The sequence below is a fragment of the Phocoena sinus genome, chromosome 16, assembly GCF_008692025.1.
Source record: "Phocoena sinus isolate mPhoSin1 chromosome 16, mPhoSin1.pri, whole genome shotgun sequence".
Classification (NCBI taxonomy): Eukaryota; Metazoa; Chordata; class Mammalia; order Artiodactyla; family Phocoenidae; genus Phocoena; species Phocoena sinus.
The window spans coordinates 7,221,572-7,238,899 of NC_045778.1; the positions used below are offsets into that span (position 1 = coordinate 7,221,572).

Sequence of the window (17,328 nt, forward strand, 5' to 3'; positions counted from 1 at the left end):
TGGGGGAAAAAGAGAGAACAGTCCACCCAGCCAGCAGGTGTAAAGAACACAGATAATTGGGAAAGTAGTCAGTGAACTCCAGGCCTTTGAGGTCAAAAGGTGTCCCATCTCTCTTCCCTAAAACTGTTCTCTTCTCCAGTCCCCACGGCATTGCCTGTTCGCTATGTATGTCCCTCTGTAACCTGCTGAAGCAGCCCTAACCTCTCACGTGCCAGAAGAGACACAGCTAAGGGTGCCCTCACTGCCTCTGTGGAAGAAGAAAAGAATCCCCTTTCCATTACACAGAGGAAAATAATGATAAAACAACAATAATGTACATTATTGAGAAGCTAACTGTATAGTAATATTCTGTTATAAACATTTTACAGGTATTAACTCACAAAAGCCCAACAAGGTAGTTACCAATATTACTCCCATTCTAACAGATAATAAAATTGAGGTACAGGAAAAAAAAAATTTTTTTAAATCAAGGCACAGAAGTTATTTGTCCAAAGACACACAGGTAGGATGGCCCTAGAGTCTGACATACAGAGTGAAGTAAGTCAGAAAGAGAAAAACAAATACCGTATGCTAACACATATATATGGAATCTAAGGGGGAAAAAAAAGGTCATGAAGAACCTAGGGGCAAGACGGGAATAAAGACACCAGACCTACTAGAGAATGGACTTGAGGACACGGGAGGGGGAACGGTAAGCTGGACAAAGTGAGAGACTGGCACGGACATATATACACTACCAAACGTAAAATAGATAGCTAGTGGGAAGCAGCCGCATAGCACGGGGAGATCAGCTCGGTGCTTTGTGACCACCTAGAGGGGTGAGATAAGGGAGGGTGGGTGGGAGGCAGATGCAAGAGGGAAGAGATATGGGAACATATGTATATGTGTAACTGATTCACTTTGTTAAAAAGCAGAAACTAAACACACCACTGTAAAGCAATTATACTCCAGTAAGGATGTTAAAAAAAAAACAAAAACACAGGTAGTGAGCTATACTCTCCATTAGGATTCAGATACAATTTGTTGCATAAAGCGTCTTGTTATACACAGTGATTGGCTGCAGTATCACTACACTTCTGGGCTGTACAGCGTTCGGTGTTGTGGGTGGTCTTCTAGCCACTGTGCACAGCGCTGTTTCAGTGGGAAAACGGGCTTCAGGGAAGCTTTCAACAGCTTCGGGATTGTCTGGTTTATACAAACCCTAGTTTCTGTCCACCTAAAATTGGCATGTCGTCACAGTCAGCATAACGTTTCACGCCACTGAAATCTCTCTCTCTCTTTTCAAGTTTTGCTCCGGACTGCTATGACTGGGGACAACAAACTAACAGCTTCCTGTTCAAGTAGGGGACTTTACAACCAGACTCAGTTTTGGATCCTGACAAACCAAGCCACGGTAGCGGTATCAGTTAACAGTTGTATGGACGATGCCTCAGTTGAAAATCTTCAGAAAGACTAATTTAATGACAGCTGAATTTTAGGGCACGTTTCCTTAAGAAAATAGGACTTGATTTTTCTTTGTTACAGGTTTCTGATGGCTCCATAGGACTAAGCAATAATTTAGATTGATAAAAACCTTATTTTAGTACTAAAAAGTGAGCCTGGCTGCCTGTTTCAGTGAGTATAAATTTAAAACTTCAAAAAAAAATCTGTACTTTTATAAAGATGTATTTTATATAACTTAATGCTAAAATATACTAGGATTTTTTGAGACTGTTACTGCAATATATGTTGTAATTTGCACAGACTTTTATGCATAATTCACTTTAGAAGTATACAGTATAATGGTCTGATGGTTTTTTGTTTTGTTGTTTGTTTTAAAGGCTTTTGGACTAAAGTATTCCTCATATCCTTACCTCTTCAGATCGCTCAGATTCTGGTAGACCTCTAAGTACAGTTGACATCTAGAAAGCCGATTGCAGCTCCAGTGTTGAAAGTTACAATTGTAGCAGAACATCAACAGACCCGCATAGTACGTAATTGGCTCCTTAAGAGTTGTTGAGGCATAGATGGTTGGTTCCTCAGAGAATCTCCTAAATTTGCCAAAATTTAGTACTCCATTTCAAACAGGGCACTAATGTATACCATCAGTGATAAGTTGATAAAGTTAATAAAACATTGATAGAATTGACTTACACTATTAAACTTCCTCTGCTGTATTCAGAGATTTTTGCACAGTTTGTTAGCCCAGTGAATCTAATACCCATTACCTCAGGACTTCAGACTGCACCTTTCCCAGCTCACTGAACATTCATTACTGAACAACGAAGAGGTTCTCAAAAGGGGTTTAATAACAGGTAACCCTGAGTCCTTGAGCCAAAAGACTATGTGGAATCCTAACAGTTTTCTTACAGTTTCCAACCATATTTAAAATAATACTTTTTTAAGTAGCTCTGAAAGCAGGCCCACTGGAAGCTGCATGTTTAAAATGGTAGTAGCACTGCCGTATCCTATAGCATGAGTCCTGCCTCTCAGGCCATGTAAAAGGGCATTCCAGACAGCTGCTTGTAAGTAGTATTTCATTTAAGTGAAACATGTCATGAAATACCTAGTTCCCCAACCATAAATGCCATTCTAAAATCTCCAAGTCTATAACATATACATATATATGTGGCCTGCAGTTGTAAAACTGCCTATAATAGGAGACTGTACATGGCTCCTGTCAGGGAGGCTGGAGTACTAGAGGAAGTATTGTTACCAGAGAGAAAGTATCTTTCTGCTCTGCCTAGGAAATCTCACATCTAGGGACAGAGGGAGGGGCAGATGAAAAGGAACTTATATTAGCAAGCTCTGCCCACGTGATGAAACCCATTTCTGATGTCTTCCTTCCCAGTTTGGCCTTCAGGAATAACTTGTCCTCTGGGCACTGATTTCACAGTGATCAAGTCTGCTTCTCTTATCTTGATTGGTATTTAAAAATCAGGATCTCAAGTTTTCAGTGGGTCATGATTGGGTTTTTCATGTGTACGCAACACCTTCACCCTGCATAATCACACACAACAACATTCTTGCTTTTCAGTATATGGAAGAATTTGGGTCACATACTTAAAACAGTTACTGCCAGGGAAATTCTACACTGAAGCAAATTTGCACTGATTATTCAGGTTACCTTAAAATATTATAAGTTGTTATTCTAAATATGCTTTAAGAACACCCTAGCTTGTCATACTATCTTTGTTAGTGATACTTAGAAGAATTTAAAGGCAGACTCAGCAAATGCTTAAAAATCCTTTAAATCATGCTTTCAGGAAGTACTGCAGTTCTTCAATATTAGGTCAAAACATCATGCAATTATTATACTCATCCTATGACATACAAATATCTTATTATTATTGGCAAGAAAAATCGAAATACTCAGCATTAACTGATAAAAGCCGTAATCTATTTTTTATGATTAAGCTGCTAGTATTATTTGAACTATTATTTTTTATCAGAAACGATAAAAATGTTTTAAGTGCCTATTTTCTCTTCTTCCCTTTTGAAAAGTAATGCCTTAAAGTACAAGTAATGTAAACACATCTAGAATGTGAAAAACTATGATTGTAACAAACTCTCATAGTAAATGAGCACGTATATTCTGAAATGTGCTGTGTATGGTGTGGAAAGGAAATTAAATTTCCTTTAACGTCCTAATTTACTTGTGTTGCCCAAGTACACTAACAAAGCTACTCCTAGGTGAAATACTAAAGGCCAAGAGAAGGCCAGGAATGTGATTACTGGTTCTAAAAATGCCCAACTGTCCTCTTGTTTTAAGGCACATGATGAAATTAAAACTCCCATAATTTGAACGTTAAAGAAGTATGGGGGACTATGGCAGTATCACTGACAAATTTTGTGCCATCACTTAGCTAAGTCCGATTCAACACTAAAGGCTGCATGTGAATGTCCCTGTGCATCCACTGGAAATATGCGTAATGGAGTTAATTATGGAGTTAATTTTCTAAAGAATTCCAACTGATTTGTGTACAGGCAGACCTTGGAGATAACTGCAAGTTTGGTTCCAGATCACTGCAATAAAGCAAAACATTGCAATGAACTGAATCACATGACTTGTTCTGGTTTCCCAGTGCACGTAAGTTATGTTTACGCTACCTGTAGTCTGTGAAGTGTGCAGTAGCATTGTATCTTACAAAGCAATGTACATACCTTAATTGAAAAATATTGCTAAAAAATGTTAACCATTAGCTGAGCCTTCAAGTCATAGAAGTAACATCAAAGATCATGGATCCCCTTAACAAATATAGTAATAATGAAAAAAGTTTGAAATAGTGGGAGAATTACCAAAATGTGCCAGAGTCACAAAGTGAGCACATGCTGTTGAAAAAAACGGTGCCGATAGACTTGTGCAATGCAGGGTTGCCTCAGACCTTCAATTGTAGAAGATGCAGCATCTGAGGTGCAGTAAAGTAAAGCACAGTAAAATGAGGTCTGCCTGTAAGATGTCCTTCAGTGGCTCTTTTTCCTTTCTGCAATTAACCCATTTAATTGGGCTGATGATTAAAACCCCCGGAGTGTCACACACAGAGCTGTGGGCTCTAAGAGGTTTTGATTCTTAACGTATACACACACCAGTCACATTTAGCTATGCCGGTTCCGTCTTGAATGTGTCGGGCACACTGCTAGTGACTGCTGGTTATTGTGTCTAGCTGCTTACATCAGGCACACTTGCTAATGCACCCCCCAATTTTCTCTCTTACCAAAATCCAGAAGAACTGCTCTCTGTTGGCCTTGAACAATTAACCCCTATTAAGAGGAAAGGAATGTGTTAGTAAATCCTAGAGTGTGAGAAGTGCTTTGAGAAAAAGGTCCTCATTTACATTTACATAGTATTACAAGAATATTGCTTTTACTTTTTAACCATAAAGATGAACTCATATTAGAACTAAATGGGTCTAAATATTTGAAACTATCAAGATTTCCAAATAAAGAAACTTTGTTTTTTTTTAAAAACAACAACTTGCTCTCGTGTCTTTAGATTACTGCATGATAAAGTATAGGGCTGATCAAAGACACATCTAATATGCATTTCTAATTTTTATTCCATATAGGTGAGAATTTTTTTTAATTGGAAGCATTTCTAACTATGCATAATGCTACTTAAGACTTCATAGTCCAGATGGAGGAGCTTTTGGAAAGGATCAAGCTAAATAGTGGAGTTCTTCTCAAAGACTATAAACAAACTGATTAAAGTGAGGAAACATTTTTTTAAAGGGACCATGAGGATAAGGAAGTGGAATTCAGTCAGTGTTTATTGAGCACCTACTATGTGCTAGACCCTGGGCTCAGTACTTGTGTCTGTGGGCCCAGTCTGTGGACACACCACCACCCTTACGTTAACCCTACTCTTGGCGCTTAGCAGGTATGTATTTATGAAGAGCCCTTGCACCAAAGGGTCAAAATACCTTAAAAGTCAGCTGACGTTCGTGTGCCTCCAACCTAGATCTCTGGGTTCATTCCCCGTACCTGTCACTCAGCTCCTCTGGGCCTGGGCACTGATGTGGGTTCATTCAGTGTGGGGTTCTGAGACTTGGCTGTCAGGTCATCAAGCAGGGGTTTCAAAGTCCTCAGATCCAAACCTGTTGACTCAGCAGCTCCTAATGGTATCTACCTGGTTCCTCTAAAGCTGGATTCGTACCTCTATCTCTATCCCTTGACCTGACCTGTCGCTGGGACCTACCCCGTTTACCTAGAGACTAATCATACCTTGCCAGCATTCATTCTTTAGCCTCCAAACCTGATCTGTCCTTTTGGAGCTTGGTGCCCTACCACTCAGAATATTAGAGGCTTTTATCTCCAGAATATGTTTTCTGTCTCTGAACTTTAAAAGCCTAGTCAGAACTAGAGATGAGCTGCCTGCTCTCTTCAGCTGGATCCATGACCTGTTTCTTTTCAGCCTGTATGAGCTTCAAAATCTCTCTTTTCTCTGCTGATCCCTGTCACTCTGACCTTTCTTGACTCTGACCCTCAATTTCCCATGACCCTTGCTAACCTCCAACAGTCCCTCCCGTTTCTTTGCAGTCCCAAGTCATACGTGCTCCTTGAAGGCACTGATTGAGGTATAGAAAGGGTGAGTTTAGGATAACCAAATAATGCTTTACCAGCGCCATTCAATTTGTGCTACTGTATATCCTTGGTGTGCTATTCCCTTGGTGCGTTCACTAGCCTAGAGTCTGGGCTTCAGGTCTGAAGACTGAAAACCTGTTAAAGGACAGCAGAACACTTACCCATTTGGAGATATATTCTGTGAAGGAAATCCGCACGGAAAAGTTAAATGATATCAGAACGATGCATGGTGAACGCAGACTCTGCCCTGACCAAGGGGTGGTAGGTAGATGATTTTAATCAGCCTGTGACAACTTGATGGCACTGTCAAGCAAATAAGATTCATTCACATCGAGGGGACCTTCTCCACTAGACAGGTTTTCTGTGTTACCTATTCCTCTTCGACTGATACACAGTTGATTACTGAAACATCGTGAAGGTTAGGGGGGCTGACCCCCAGGCAGTCAGAAATCCACATGTAACTTTGTAATCAGCTCTCCGTATCTCTGGTTCTAAATCTGCAGATTCAACCAACCACGCATCACGTAGTACTGTAATATGTATATATTGAAGAAAATCTGCATGTTAAGTAGACCTGTGCAGTTCAAACCCATGTTGTTCAAGGGTCAACTGTATTCTTCCTCTGGGTGCATTCTCGCTGTCAACTAGATATAACCTAGTGAGGTTACAGAATTCATAAGTTACACGATGGCAGGGATATGTCTGTTTCGTTCACTGCTATATGCCCAGCTCCTAGAACAGTGAGTGAATATTCAAATCCCGTTTCTTCTGGTATATATCACCGGGGCTTTTTTAAGGTGACTTCCTGCACCTGCACTTTTATCCACTGCATATTAATTTTAGAAGATTAATACTCACTTAAGGGCCCCTCCCTGTTTTGTTATGAATCTTTGACAGACATCCAACTTTTGGACAAAGAATGCATAATGGAGTAAAAAAGGAAATAAGGATTGTATAGCAAGACAGCTTCTAAGAATGATTTGAGAACTAAGTCTTAAAACGGAAGCACTGAGATGAAATTCTGTCTACACAGGCACCTCACGTTCTGTCTCTTTGCTCTCACCTGTTTGGGCGCTGGCAAGTAGAATACTGAAATGATTAACACAACAGATAATAAAAAGTAGATTTTTATCAAGGTGAAGTATCAAATTAAAAGAACAGTGGACACATTATGTTGCTAAAAGGGCAACCCTCCAGAGAAAACACTGAGGTGGGCAGAGTTTTAGCATGATTCTTATGTTAAAGGACTTTTTTTTTTTTTTAAAGCTCCTACGGAACAAACAAGAACAGCTAAAAAAATCATTTAAAAATTTTGAAAGGGGACAGGGGAGATAAGAGGGGGCCAATGTACCAGGTATTAAAACATAGGCCCTGAGTAGTTAAAACAATGTGGTACAGGTACAGGAGTGAAGAGATCCATGAAATAGAGAACCCAGGATTTTAGATGAGATACACATAGCATCTCAAACTAGTGAGGAAAAAAGATGAGCTGTTCGATAAATGGTACTGGATTAACTGGGTAATCGTCTGGGAAAAAATTAGGTTGGATCCTTGCACTTTATGCCAGGATACACTCCAAGGAGTCAAAATTTAGATCTAAAAAAATAAAATCATAAAAGTTTTAGAAGAAAATACAGGTGAATTATTGCTGTGAAGAGGGCCTTCTTAATTATCAAAAAGTCCGGAAGCCACTAAAACAATAAATTAGACTGCATAAAGACAAATCTCCATGGCTAAACCACCATGAGCAAAGTCAAAAGACAGAATGGAAAAAAAAAAAAAAGTACAGCTTATTACAGTCAAAGTATGAACATCTCTAATAAATAAAGCACTCCTATAAATTGATAAGATCAACAGTGCAGTAGAAAGATGGGTAAAAGTTATGAACACAAAAGGAAATATGGCTCTTGAACATATTAAAGGTAGTCAGCCTTACTCATGATAGGAAAAATACAAGCTAAAATACACAGATACATAATTTTGCACCTTATCAGGAGAGCAAGAATCCAGGTTTTTAATAACACTGGTATTGGTGGAGGAGCAGATACTGCCTTCAACTGAAGGTGGGCATGTGAATTGGCAGCCGTCCCCTGTGGAGAGCAATATTCTAATATCTTTCAAAATTATGATTGCACATGGTCTTTGACCCAAAAATTCCATTTGGGGGAATTTAGACTTACAAGTACATATTTACATATGTGTAAAATGGCATAAATACAATGTCTGGAAACAATCCAAATGCCCATTAATAGGAGATTAGCTAATTAAACGATTGCATAGTCATATAATGGGATACCAAGCAGTTACTAAAAAAAAAAAAAGTGATTAAGCTATCTACTGACATGGGAAGACTGCCAAGAAAACCTAAGTGGGGGGAATAAAAAGCAAACAGTACGTATATGATGCCACTCTTTGGGTAAAAATGAGAGAAAAAATAAGACTTTTTGTATTTGTTGGTATATGCCTTAAAGATGTATGGATGGAAACATAAGAAGCCAAGCACAGAGGTTACTGATGGTGAGGGCAGGGGAAGGATGCCCAGTACGGAAAGTTGGGCCCAAGAAAGACAACGATCCACTGTAGAGCTTTGTATATTTTTTGGTTTTTGAACCATGTGAATGTTATTACCTTTTCAAAAAATAAAGTAAGTATATTTAAAAAGCTTTATGACTCAATACCAATCAAAAGACGCCAGAAGTCCCCAGTGTTTAGTTGAATGGTAATAAGCCAATTTATAAACTGACACAAATACACCAACTTCTGAGCCGAGACTCTACAACCTAGAATTTCTGACTATGGATAAGTTACTTAGCCTCTCTTATCCTCAGTTTTCGTATTTAAAAACAGAGAAGTAATTGTACTTACCTGCTAGCGTTACTGAGAAGATAAATCCATGCAAAGCCCTTCAACAGTGGCTGCCAATGAGTGCAATTATGATTTTAAAAAGAAACAACCACAGACTACTTAGTTTTTCCCTTCACCCAAATTATAACCAAGTTTTCATCTCATAAAAGGAAACATTTAAAAGGGGGTTAAAAAAAAAAAAGGACAAGATAGGAAGATGGCAGAAACATTTAATTCACATTTTCTATAATCTGGTGGGTACAACAGCCAATTATTTGGAATTCTGTTCAAAATCAAAGCTGCGCCTGTAGATGTTACTTAGAGTACACGTAAATTTGGTGTGTGTCTATGCTGTTTTGTTTTACCAAATAATTTCCATGGTACCATGCACCCAGTCTGTATTTCGGTGAATAGCTATGGTTTCTGCAGGTACTTCAGTTTGCAAACTGCTGAGAGGTTTACTGTGAACTGTTCCCAAATTTCCAGATGAAGGCAATGCTGACGGAGATCAAAACAGCTGTCCTTTTTTACATACAGTGGCACCTAGATAAGGCTGTAAAACATGGCACAGTGTTTCATATACGTACAGAGATTATAAGTACTGAGTAACTCACAATGTTAAAATGTCAAAATAAAACGCTGGGTTTATCAGATTTCAAAACTGTAAAAACTATTACTAATATTGTCTGATCCTCCTCATAATCTAAGAATCAACAGAAGAGGAACATTTAAATTTACCAGTTTTAATATACAGTATTTCTAACTTACATAGATGCCACTTAAGAAAAAAAATAAACTCATGCCATTGAAGGAAGGAATATTTTCCTTTTCTTCCTTTTCATTACTTTATCAGCTGGCACAATCATTTCTGTCAAGTTACATTATCAAGTGTTGGACTTTTAAATTAGGTGATGAGATAAAGACAAAATGCCAAGAGGTATTATTGCCAGGCAAGCATTTTCACAATGCAGTCGGTACTCTAGTATCACTTGACAACAAAAAGGTATGTGAGTTGGAAAAAAGTTTATATCACAAGGACCATAAAACATCACCAGGCTTGCAAAACAAAGATTCCTATCACATACACATTCATTTGAAAAGCACACACATACACAAAAATGTAGGCTGCCTGCCACAATCTAATTTATGGTAAAATAAAGTTAATCAAATAGATTTCAGCTTAAGAATACTTCATTTGTTTATTTTCTTGGTAGTGAAAGATCTGTTAAAACCTTTAAAAGAACTTTTTACCCTAACTAGATCTTTTAATTCCTAGAACTCACTCTAATACACAATTGTAACTAATCTGGAAACAAATCACAGTAAAGGAAAGAAGCAAGAAATGGAAATGACCAAAGATCTTCTCCAGGAAACAGAGCTTAAATAATAGCCTTTATCTTTAACTGAGGGAACGATGAAGTGACACTACCAAAAAGATTTTTAAACTTACAGTAATAATAGACAAAGTGCAAAACATTCACATTTTCTTAGACTCTGAAAAACACTAAGTATAATTCTTATTAATTTACCGGCAAGATTACTTAGATATTCACTTTTTAGATAAATTTACCTGAAGGTCCCCCTCTCCCACCAGACAATAACTTGCATCCCTAAAAATGAAAAGAAAAAGTAGAGGAGCCTCCAACCAAGTCAGCCTGTTTTATTCAACTTAAAAAAAATGCCACCACTGTCAACAACAACATGAAAACTCCAGGTCTATAAAGGTTAGAAATGGGGTAAGAAAATAATTAAATAGTGAGATCTTACTCCCTCAAACCATAGCCCTCCAAGGGACGGCTAAGTATTTTTAAAAGGGATAAGCCAACTAAATACAAGTTAAAATATGTCACTAAAAAATCATCAGTGAACACATTCAGACTTTGGCAGGATAATATATGGGTTTAAGAGCACTTATTTACTTCATGAAAGACTGATACCCGCGTGACTTCTACACAGATGCAACCTTCCGAATTAATCACATTATATATACTAACACCTTTTAAAATAATATTTTAAATATTAAGGATATTTAAATCCTAGGTTTAAAAAAATGACAGTTTAGGACTTATGAAGTTATCTGTTGGTACAAGTCACATGAAGTACTATTTATATACAAAGAACTAAAAAAGAAAAGGTGGGGAAAGGGGAAGCTTAGAGAAGGTATGAATTAATTTATCTACTTAAATACCCTACCAAAGAAAATCAGATTGAAAGAGCATTGCATAGACTGTATTCTGAAATAAAGTCCTTTAAAAATGCTTACTTTAAAATAGTAAGTTTTGTGTATATAATGTTTTCATTTGGTGTTATAAATCCATACAATTCCATTCAAATTTTATCAAGATGGAAACTGTTAAATAAGTATTTATGTGATTTGTTTTGGTTTATTAAACAAAAATTTCTAAAATTGGAGTGGGGCAAAGAAACACACAATCAATAGAAACTGATTTACAGGTTCTAAGTAAAGAATCCTCTTGAGCCAGCCCACCGCAGGCGCATGAAATCTGGCTGGGTAGCATGGGGATATTACTTATTCACCTTTGCTGAAGCAGGTCCTTTAGACCAAAGCAAAACACAACCACCACCACCTAAAATCTTCAATAAAAACCAATGAAACCGAAGCCTTGGGGATTCTAAGTTATAACTATACATTGAAAGGGTCATTGATCACGCTGACACTTCCATATTACAGAAGGTTACACAGAGCTAGGCAAGGCTAAAAATACATTTAAAGATAACTGACGAATTTTTGTCACTGATACCTGCCCTAAGCAACATTTGCTCCCTAGCTCTCCTTTTCCATAATAGACTAGTTAACAGTATTATTCAGATGGAGACATAGTCATTTAAGTTTGACAGCTGGAAATAAAGAACAGAATAAGCACAAAGCCAATTCTAAACAAATGGAATAGCAGAATATTCAACAGATGGAAACACATGGAATTAAATACAGAATTAGTATAGTTTACATGTTTTAAAAGTATATACTTCCTTTACAAATACCTCTAATTGATAATCTATTAAGAAGTATAAATATTCAAGTGAACATTTGAATTTTCTCTTTAAGAGTTCAGAATTCTTGAAGTCTGAAGATTAGTCTCCTTCTGCTGAAATGTCCAAGACTAAAAAGGCTTCACACAGTCACTTTATGTCTCTAATTAGACATATAAAAGCCTCTATTACCTACTGTGTTGTAATAAGACTTTGAAATTCTGTAACTCTTTTATACTTGTAGAAAGCCTACAAGAGAAAAAAGGAAGCATATTAGCACAGCTAATATGATGTGTACACATTTCAAATTATTGATGCTGTTATATGGGCTACAATTTGAAAGCAAAATCGAAAATAAAATGACGTAAACAACACTAAGCAGTGAAGCTTCCATTTTTAAATGCGTATGCTATTATTATTAAAGGGGCAAAGGAAGCCAGTTACTTCATATTATCAACAGATTCTAGATTAATGACGGGAACAGTGGTATGATAATTCATTACAATAAAGAATCTCAAATCATTTACATTAGCCTTATAAATTCATTTTGCACACTACTCTCCAAATCCGCTTCTTTTTTGTTGTTCCCCAAACACGGATTTGTTTTAACACAAAGGTACAGGTTCTATTTATTCTATTGATGAATCCCTGTGCCCTCCATCCACCCATATTTATAGTGTTCAATAAATTATTATTGAGTGAATAAATGAATGAAATGCTTCTGAGCCCAGACCCAGAAGTAAAACTCTAGAATGGAAATCATAAAAAAAAAATTCTGTAAGCTCAATTATCCTTAGGTGCAATTCAGGGTTGATACAATAAAAATCTAATGTTTTTCTTTCTATAGCTTAAGATAATGTAGAATGCAGTACTGAGCTCATTTCTTTAAGAACTTAATAAATAATAGCTTTTCTTATATTGAGAGCTTAAAGTATGGTAGGCAACGTTCTAAGCTCATCACAGATATAATCTCATTAATTGCTTAAAAAAATTCCACAAGGTAGATAAAATTAACCCTGATTTTACATTTTAGGAAAACTGAGCCTCAAATAAATCAAGTAATTTTCCCAGGGCTGCTCAGCTAGTAGAGTACGTGGGTTCTAACCAGTTCATCAGATCCCAAGACCATATGTCCTCTCAAAAAAAAATCTATGTCCGTATGGTCTCAAAAACATTTTCTTTATATTCTTACAAGCTGTAGGATTAACAGAAAATGAATTCTTACTCTAATCCTCAGAATATTAGAGGACTGAAACAGTGTTTACTTATTACGAAAAAACATTATGATTATTAAACAAAATAAATGTGTAAAATCATATGCTGTACCTCAAAGTACCTGTTTTTAAAAAAACCTATCAAAATACATATGAAGATACGGTAGAAACCAAGGTCCATATAACTAAAGAAAAGAGAGCTTAGTAAAGAGCAGCAGCTGAAAAAAACAATGAAAAACGTATGCTCAAAGTCTGATTTAGATACAGAATGGAGAGTGTCAGAAAACTCAAAGGTTATCATACAAATTAACTGTAGGTTACCTTTTACGTGGGGAGTACAAACTCGCCAGCACTATATGGGACCAGAATCTCTGTAAAGATGCATTCCAGACCTCACAATTTATTACACAAGAGAGATTTTCCACATTCCCTATTATTATTCTAAGACAGACACAGGAAGGCACAGAGTGTACCTGCATTTACCTACTGCTTTACTGATACTTTTAGAGGGATACTAAAATATATTTTAATAGCCAACAGGTATATTAATTTGTTCCCTGGAAAATAAGCCCTTTGATATAAATGTTGAAACCATCAAAAAATGGCTGTTAGTGTAGGAAAGACATTTGCAGAGTATTCAAGATAAAGAAACCACATTTCCCAGCCTTCCTTGGCCAGAACCAAAGACAATGCTCACTGTATGTCTCTGCCCACTAGCATCACATGACAAAGCAATGCTGTCCTAGCTGCCCTAATTGAGGCAGAATTGTATTACATAGGTTGTCAGACCAAGAAAACTACCAATTCACTTAACAAGAACAAATGCACAAACCCTCCCAAAGTGTAACACAATAATTTTTTGTGTTAGTGCAGCCAAAATCATTTATTATTTAAATGGACTGATAATCAGGTGGAAGATACAATGAACGTCTCATTAACAATTATTAAGAACTGTAATATTTTTTAAGGAAAAAGTAAGAAATGTATAGAATACATATGAAGGAAACAGTTAAATTCGACTAAGAAATAACAGAATGACTAAATTGTGGTATGTCCATGTAATAGAATATTGGCCTATATTGAAAATAGTGCTTATGTATTTAAAAGTTGCTAAAAGAGTAAATCTCAAAAGTTCTCATCACAAGAAGAAAAACTCTGTACGTGTGGTGATGGATGCTACCTAGACTTACTGTGGTGATCATTTTGCAACATATACAAATAGTGAGTCATTATGTTGGACACCTGAAACTAATACAATGCTGTATGTCAATTATACCTCAATAAAAACGAAAAAAATAACACAAAAAAATTTTAATAATATTGGGAAATGATTAAATGTAATGCCAAGTAAAACAGGATAAGAAAGCATACAAAATGTATGGTTTCAACTCTGTAAATATGTACACACACACACACACGTACGTAAATTTTTTACGTATAAGTAGTGGGAAAATACACATTAAAAATAGGCCAAGGGCTTCCCTGGTGGCGCAGTGGTTGAGAATCTGCCTGCTAATGCAGGGGACACAGGTTTGAGCCCTGGTCTGGGAGGATCCCACATGCCGCAGAGCAACTAGGTCCATGAGCCACAGCTACTGAGCCTGCACGTCTGGAGCCTGTGCTCCGCAACAAGAGAGGCCGCGATAGCGAGAAGCCCGCGCACCGTGATGAAGAGTGGCCCCCGCTTGCCACAAACTAGAGAAAGCCCTCGCACAGAAACAAAGACCCAACACAGCCATAAATTAATTAATTAATTAATTAAAAAAAAATACGCCAAATGTTGAAATCGTCCTAGGTGGTAGGGTTATGAGTGATTTTAAAATTTATTTTCTAAATAACACTTTCACATGTTTTTCCAGATTTTCTATAATGACTATGAATTACTTTAATATTAGGGGGAAAGAAAGATGAATATTTTAAAAGAAATTTGAAAAGCAGATGGCTGCCATTTGTTTTCCGTGGGGAGGAAAAGGGAGATTAAATTAGGCTGTACCTTGTTTGTGTAACCATCCCACCCTGAGTGTCATTACCCTTAAGAAAAGAAAGGTTTCCCACATCTAGTCTAGCCATAAAAACAATAAGACAATTTTTTAAGTACTGAAAATACTGGGGCACTAAACATCCAATGGTGTTTGTAAATCACCATCCCCACGCCCACCACTGCCATGGACTTCAGGTAGCGTCTTGTGATTTAAAAGTGTCACACAGGACCTCGTTTTATCCTCATGTTAACTCTGTGAGAAAGGTTTTTACTCCTCTTCATTATACAGAGAAAGGAAACAAACTGGGAGAAAGGAGTGATGTACCTGAGCTCATGCGGCCAGTAAATGGCAGGGCCAGGATTGCAGAACGCTAGGACCTGATTCTGAGTCCAGTACTCTCTAGGGAGCAATAAAAGGTACTAGCAGGCTCTAGTTAGAGAACTTAGCTGGAAGGGTTGCATTTGTGAATAATTCCTGTGAGAGGCAGAGAAACTTTGAGGAAGTTAACATCTGCTTCTTTCTCAATTTAATTTTATTTAGATTTAAATACGTTTTAAGAAGGAGAGTCCCAGATATAGAGAACTAGTGGTTACCACTGGGGAGAGGCAAAATAGGGGTAAGGGGGTTAAGAGGTACAAACTACTATGCATAAAATAAGCTACAAGGATACATCGTACAACACAGGGGATATAGCCAACATTTTATAATAACTATAAAAGGAGTATAACCTTTAAAAACTGAATCACTATACTGTACACCTGTAACATAATACTGTACATCAACTATTCTTCAGTTCAAAGTGTTTAAATTGATTAAAATATTTTTTCATTTAAATTTCAAATAATTTAATTTTAATTCAGCTTCTCCTATTTTATCTTACTACAAAGCCTCATAAGTGGGTGGACTGAATTTTTCACGAAACACCAATTACTAGTGGTCATGCTATGTTTATCTTGTGTTTGAAATCTCAACCTACATGGTCATCTTTAAATACAGGGGAACAACAGGTGAAATCTTTGCTATTAAGATGGGCAAGGGGCAATTAATTTATTTTTAATTTAACTGCCTCTTTTTAACTTAAAAATGCATGTTAAGAAAACATTATAATCTCTGTATTACTTTGTTCTTTCTTTCTTTTTTTAATTCTTCCTTGATTTGACTTTGCCTTTTTTCCCAGGGCAGTATAGTATTGTTTTCTCTGATTTTCTATGATTCTTTTCCTTCTCTCCTGTATTCTTCACTTAGTTGGTACTGCATGTATCTCTGTAGGCAAATTCAAATTATTTTTGAAACCATCTGTGGTATAAACAAAAAGCAAACTGTATGTATGTACACAGGAAACAATGGGGGAAGCATGAGTGAAAGAAAAATGCCTCCTCAGATTAAGACACAGAGCAGCTGAAAGGTTTAATGTCTTTTTCTTTCCTCACCTTCTGAGCCAAACTCTCCTTACTCCTGCTATTGTACTTGAATGAGTTAAAACCAGCTAAAGAGAATTTTATTAGGAGAATATTTCCCCACAAAATTGAGAAGGCAAACTGGGAAATGCCGGCAATTTGAAACTATTACTTTTTCCTGCAACCTGTAGAGAAACTGGCTTGTGAGTGCAGGTACGATGCTATATGACAATAATGCTCCCTCTTTGTCAACAAAACAAAGCAAAACAGACTACTTTAGCAAAGAAGATGATCTTTGCAGTTTGTTGAAACCAGCAGGGGAATCAAAAGTCTTCACTATGAAAACAGTTCTTACCTTCCAAAAGCATTTAAAAGAGCAACTATTTCCTGTCGAGTGAGTTGGAAGCCTTTAGATGGGCTGTTCTCTGGAAGCTTTTGGATTTCTTTTTCTGAGAATAATATCTTCAGGGCAGTTCCTAAACCCTGAGTCTAAAGAAAATAGTGATAAACTTTTAATTAAATTCATATAATAATAACTGCTATAAAGGTTTAAAGGAATACTCAGTCACTGTGATGAGAAGTCAGGAAATTCACATGAACTGAACTTTTCACCAAGATGTTCAACTAGGTAAAACACAGTTTCTACTTCCTCACAGATTATGCATATGATAAATTTATCTAAGCTGTTAAGGAAATCTGAATAGTTTAACACTTTTTGGATACATATCCTACTATTCCAAATTACTAAAATGCCTTTTTTTAACGTAGAAAATATCACATTAGGATTACAGCGTTCAGTATGTAACTCTGAAAGCATTCTTTATAGCCCCTAACAATTCA

At 36.8% G+C, this 17,328-nt stretch overlaps 2 protein-coding genes across 3 annotated transcripts in view; one reads left to right on the forward strand and one right to left on the reverse strand.

Annotated features, from left to right (window-relative positions):
* The window catches only part of GPR137B (G protein-coupled receptor 137B), a 56,192-nt gene extending 48,220 nt beyond the window's left edge, over positions 1–7,972 (forward strand). Inside the window, exon 7 of the mRNA XM_032609305.1 lies at positions 1,287–7,972. Within this exon, the coding sequence (XP_032465196.1) occupies positions 1,287–1,344 (58 nt within the window). The 3' untranslated portion in view covers positions 1,345–7,972. The remainder of the gene's footprint in view (positions 1–1,286) is intronic.
* Positions 7,973–9,116: 1,144 nt separating this feature from the next.
* ERO1B (endoplasmic reticulum oxidoreductase 1 beta) overlaps positions 9,117–17,328 on the reverse strand; it is a 64,371-nt gene continuing 56,159 nt past the window's right edge. For both annotated transcript variants that reach the window (XM_032609304.1, XM_032609303.1), the window contains 3 exons: positions 16,844–16,977; positions 12,088–12,144; positions 9,117–9,457 (listed from right to left, as the gene is read on the reverse strand). In XM_032609304.1, coding sequence (XP_032465195.1) covers positions 9,448–9,457; positions 12,088–12,144; positions 16,844–16,977 — 201 coding nt within the window. In that variant the 3' untranslated portion in view covers positions 9,117–9,447. The remainder of the gene's footprint in view (positions 9,458–12,087; positions 12,145–16,843; positions 16,978–17,328) is intronic.